Source organism: Octopus bimaculoides, chromosome 5 (genome assembly GCF_001194135.2).
Source record: "Octopus bimaculoides isolate UCB-OBI-ISO-001 chromosome 5, ASM119413v2, whole genome shotgun sequence".
In the NCBI taxonomy this organism is placed as follows: Eukaryota; Metazoa; Mollusca; class Cephalopoda; order Octopoda; family Octopodidae; genus Octopus; species Octopus bimaculoides.
The window spans coordinates 23,435,477-23,441,535 of NC_068985.1; the positions used below are offsets into that span (position 1 = coordinate 23,435,477).

General features: G+C 39.1%; 1 protein-coding gene across 1 annotated transcript in view; it reads right to left on the minus strand.

The window, feature by feature from the left end:
* The window catches only part of LOC106883584 (uncharacterized), a 15,901-nt gene that overhangs the window by 5,365 nt on the left and 4,477 nt on the right, over window positions 1-6,059 (minus strand). Inside the window, exon 2 of the mRNA XM_014934652.2 lies at window positions 1,743-1,790. Coding sequence (XP_014790138.1) covers window positions 1,743-1,790 — 48 coding nt within the window. The remainder of the gene's footprint in view (window positions 1-1,742; window positions 1,791-6,059) is intronic.

The following is a 6,059-nucleotide window of genomic DNA, read 5'->3' on the forward strand; positions in this document are numbered from 1 at the left end:
GCCAGGGAGGCGACGTTGGTAACAGTCATGCTCAAATGGTGCTATTTACATGCCACCGGCATGAAAGCCAGACAGCTGGTGCTCTGGCAACGATCACGTTCGGACGGTGCTCTTAGTGATTTACTCGCTTGCCCCAACAGGTCTTCACAAGCCGAGTTTAGTGTTCAATGAAGACGTTGGCATGGGTGCCAGTCTACAAATTTAGTTCGATTTCGATTCCGATTTCACTTGCCTCAACAGGTCTTCGCAAGTGGAAATAATAATAATAATGGTTTCAAATTTTGGCACAAGGCCAGCAGTTTTGGGAGAGAAAGTTGATTACATCAACCCCAGTGATCAACTGGTACTTATTTCATCGACCTCGAGTTGGCTTTGGTGGAATTTGAACTCACAACATAAATGCAGATAGCATGCTAATGATTCTCACAGTTTGCCACCTTAATAATAATAATAAATAATAATGATAATAACAAAAGCAGTCAGAGAGCGCAAACATCCGCCAAGGCAACACCAACATTCTCTCGATGATTCGCCAGAGATGATTTTTAAAATGAGAATATCTGAAATAAACTCGACTGCTCTCACAAATGAGAATACTAAAAATGAACCTGACTGCTCTCATAAGTTAAGTAAAAAACTTGGAAAAATAATCCAGAATCCTTGTCCTGTACTAGATCAATCCCCAAATCTAATCAGTTCATGCCAGTCACAAGGTCAAACATCCCTGAAAGTTTCTTCCAAATCCATCCAGCAGTTCTTGAGATATCTTGTTCATGGACAAACAAACAAACAAACACGACTGAAAACAATACCTCTGCCTTCGCTTAGGCAGAGGTAATAATTCTTTCTACTAAAGGCACAAGGCCTGAAATTTTGGAGGTGGGGACATTGACAAGAAGAAATACTTAGTAAAGAAAGAAACCACACCAATAAAAATGTTTATTTCATTGAATAAGACTATCAGCAAATGAGTAATGATGAGTGTGCATGTGTGCGTGTGCACTGAAAAGCACAACTGTCAAATATCACGTTGAAGTTTGCATAAACTTTTCAATCCTATTATAGAAGTTACATCAACTTACTGATATGATTATTTTGAGCAATTAAGTTGTTATCAGATATGTAAACAAAACTGAACATTCCTATGAAGATGACATTTAAGTTTCTCTTCACGCATAGATAAATTTTCTTCAAATCAATTAGGAAGCTGCTGTATAGTCTCACCGCTGATAGAAATAAATAGTAAACTTCTCACAAATCACATTCTACCACCTTAAATAAAGAAGGACATGCAGGATAATGTTGTGGGTATGGTAAGTCAGAGGAAAGAAAAATAAGGATGTGGATGACAAGAATGCCTCTAAATATTCTTTCTACTTTAGGTACAAGGCTTTTGTTCTATAGAATTGAAATATATATATACATACATACATGCATGCATACGACAGGCTTCTTATGTATGTATGCATGCATACAACAGGCTTCTTTCAGTTTCCGTTGACCAAATCCACTCACAAAGCTTTGGTCAGCTTGAAGCTATGGTAGAAGACACTTGCCCAAGGTGCCATGCAGTAGGACTGAACCCGGGATTGTGTGGTTGGTAAGCAAGCTACTTACCACACGGCCACTCCTGCACCTATGCATATATATAATTTAACTGTTTCCTACTTATTCCTAATTATTAATACACACACACACACACACACACATGCAAGGATGATCAGGGAAAAGGAAATACTTACAAATACCATAAGGATGAGAGTTCCAACAAATATTACTTGTGCCGTTTTCTGAAAGAAATAAAAACAAATAGAGAATCAAATTTGGTTAAAAACCATTGTGCTACATATGGAGGAGTTGTGTATAAATGATTAATTTCAGTGTACTACGAGCTGACCTTCAGAAGATGCGAAAATTTCCATTGTCCTCCCTGTCATCAACCCTCATTTGTTTCCAAGTAAAGGAATATTTACCTATGACCAGGCATGCTTCCATTGGAGAGTTGTAATCAAAGAACACCACTTACATGATGGTAACGTTGGTTTGATAACTGTCAAGCAAACCAAAGGCAAGAAGACACTAACACAGTCACATGCAATTGCATATATGATGGACTTCTGTCAGTTTCTGTCTACCAAATCCTTTCACAAAGCTTTTAATGTCCCTGGCACTAGTGTAGCTAGAGCGTATGCTGCCTGGGACAGCCCTTCTGTTTTCTGCCCCTGGATCCCACAAAAAACACATATTGCCTACAGAAGACCGAAAAGTGGTGCTCCTTTAAAGCACCACCCCTACAGTCCCCCATTAGCTATGCTAGTGGATTCTGGGCTATAGTGTGGAAGACACCTGACCAAGGTGCCACACAGTGGGACTGAATGCAAGACCATGTGGTTGGGAAGCAAGCTTCTTTACCAGTGACTATGAACCATTAACACTAGTTTCGAATTTTGGTATAAGACCAGTAATTTCAAGGGAAGGGGTAAGTCAATAACGTTGACCCCAGGGTTCAACTGGTACTTATTTTATTGCCCCTGGAAGGATGAAAGACAAAGTCAACCATGGCAGAATCTGAACTCAGATTGTAAGGATGGATGAAATGTCACTAAGCATTTATCCTAATAATTCTTATTTCTTTATTGCCCACAAGGGGCTAAACATAGAGGGGACAAACAAGGACAGACAAAGGGATTAAGTCGATTATATCGACCTCAGTGCGTAACTGGTACTTAATTTATCGACCCCGAAAGGATGAAAGGCAAAGCTGACCTCGGCGGAATTTGACCTCAGAATGTAACGGCAAACGAAATACCGCTAAGCATTTCGCCCGGTGCGCTAACGTTTCTGCCAGCATGTTGCTAACGATTCCGCCAGCTTGTTGCTAACGATTCCACCAGCTTGTTGCTAACGATTCTGCCAGTTTGTTGCCTTTCAATAGACTTTATGTTGGCTTCAAATTTTGGCGCAAGGCCAATGATTTCAAGGGGAAGGGTAAGTCAATTACAATGGTCCCAGCAGTTAAACTGGAGCTTGTTTTTATCAACCCTGAAAGGATGTAAAGCAAAGTCAACCCTGGTGACATTTGAACTCAGAAAATAGAATCGGAAGAAATGCCACTAAACATTTTTTCCGGAGCAGTAATGATTCAACCAGCTCGTCACCTTAATGTACTGGTTTCAAATTTTGGCACAAGGCCAGCATGCATGGGGGTGGGGTTAAGTTAATTACAGCGCTCAACTGGTACTTACTTTATTGATCCTTGAAAGGATGAAGGTAAAGTAAAATTACAAGAAATGCTGCTAAACATTTTTCCCAGAGCGGTAATGAGTCAGCCAGTTCATCACCTAAATGTACTATTTATATTAAAGGCAATCAAAGTTTTTCTGCAGCAGCACTGTACAGTTAAATTTTTTATGAAACAGGACAGGAAACCAAATCACTTGAGTAGAAACTTGACAGCACACTTTTCTATTCATTTCCCCTCTTGATAACAATGTCTATTAGCATTGCACTTCAAGTGGCTGTAAGAGCCTCATCAAAGAGCCATGTAGATAAGATGATTATCTTGAACATCCCTGCCAAATCATTGATCTCAATAACAATTAGTCTCGTCTTGGTACCAATCTTTATTCTTACTTTGACATCATTTAATCCTTTAGCATTCAGATTACTTTGTCAAATGCAATACAGTAGAATCTCGCAGTACAAGTGCCCTATTGTATACTCTTTTACTTGTTTCAGTCTTTTGACTGTGGCCATGCTGGAGCACCACCTTTAGTCAAGCAACTTGACCCCAGGACTTATTCTTTGGAAGCCTAGTACTTATTCTATTGGTCTCTATTGCCGAACTGCTAAGTTACGGGAGCATAAACACACCAGCATCGGTTGTCAAGCGATGTTGGAGGGACAAACACAGAAATGCAAACACATACATATATATATATATATATATATATATATATATATATATATATATATATATACACACATATATACGACGGGCTTCTTTCAGTTTCCGTCTACCAAATCCACTCACAAGGCTTTGGTCAGCCTGAGGCTATAGTAGAAGACACTTGCCCAAGATGCCACGCAGTGGGACTGAATCCGGAACCATGTGGTTGGTAAGCAAGCTACTTACCACACAGCCACTCCTACGCCTATATGAGTAATTTGTATGAGTAATTTGCTGCATGAGCCGAGACTCATGCGAATTTTTGTCTTGAAGTATGAGCGGAAATCCACAGTACGAGCACACAAACCGTACCATCTTTAAGGTAATTCAGTTAATAAAACCAGTTTACATATTTCTTTTGCATTCTCTTTTTTATAACTGTCATTTTACTTGTAACTACACCTTTTCTGTTTTAAAACCCATAAAAATTATTTTTGAGCAGTTTTTGTGGGGCTGGAACGGATTAATTATATTTTAGTTAATTTCAATGGGGAAAACTGATTTGTAAAACGAGTAAATTGTAAGACAAGCTTGGTCATGGAATGAATTAAGCTCATACTGTGAGGTATCACAACTCATTTATTATCATTGTTTTGATTTCAATGTGCATTATCATGTAGCTTTGAAATTTCAATCATGTGATTGTTTATTTTTAGAATGTCATTGTAGGGTTGGTGTGGGAGGCCAAATCTGGCCTCAAACAGGTAGAATATTTGGGCCAGACATGGCTGGTTTAAATGCTAAAGGGTTGAGGGTACTGCATAGATGGTGAAAGCTTCTAACAGCCAGTTCCCTAATCATTAGGATTTCCAATCTTCGAATTACAAAGTGTGGAGGCGCAATGGCCCAGTGGTTAGGGCAGCGGACTCGCGGTCGTAGGATCGCGGTTTCGATTCCCAGACCGGGCGTTGTGAGTGTTTATTGAGCCAAAACACCTAAAATAGCTCCACGAGGCTCCGGGTGGGCATGGTGGCCAAACCCTGCTGTACTCTTCCACCACAACTTTCTCTCACTCTTACTTCCTGTTTCTGTTGTACCTGTAATTCAAAGGGTCAGCCTTGTCACACTGTGTCACGCTGAATATCCCAGAGAACTACGTTAAAGGTACACGTGTCTGTGGAGTGCTCAGCCACTTGCACGTTAATTTCACGAGCAGGCTGTTCCGTTGATCGGATCAACTGGAACCCTCGACGTCGTAAGCGACGGAGTGCCAACAACAACAAATTACAAAGTAGAGATCCTTAACCTCCTCCTGTATCATGAACAGACAATGACTTTTCTAGGTTTTAGAACCGAGTTAACATCAATTGAATACCTTAGTCATCTAGGCTAGGGAGATTTTGCTGGTCATTTCCAGTAATGTAATTCATAAAAGCTTGCAGCGGTGGCAGTCCATGGTATTTCCTAATCTTCAGTCTTTCATTAGTTTTCTGTATTTCTTAAACTCTATGTAACAGTAAATTTATTTGTCAATATATATATATATATATATAAATATTAGGGCAGTGAGTTGGGAGAATTGTTCGCACACTGGGCAAAATGCTCAGCGGCATTTCGTCTACCATTACATTCTGAGTTCAAAGGTCGACTTTGCATTTCACCGTTTTGAGGTTAGTAAAATAAGTACCAGTTGAGCAATTGAGTCGTTTTAATCGACTTGTCCTCTCAGCCGGAACTGCTGGCCTTGTGTCAAAATTTGAAACCAATATATGGGGTTGGCCAATAGTCACCTGACAGTAAATCAAAACCATTTAATTCCAAGGTTTATTTATATTTAACAACTGAATGAATTTAATAGAAGCATCTAAATATGAAACATCATGAAAATTGTTCAAACTGAAGTCCTTGAGCGACACATTTTCCCATTCGAGTCAAAACAAAATTACAGATAGTATTTATGGAATTTTGCTTTGCTGTCGGGTGACTTTTGGCCACTCCTGTATATAAACATCTACATGCTTGTACATGAGTGTTTGTCTTCTGAATAGATTTAGTTTTTGTATCTATATACATCCTTTTATATATATATATATATATATATATATATATATATATATATATATGTGTGTGTGTGTGTGTGTGTGTGTATGTATATTTATATACATCAAGT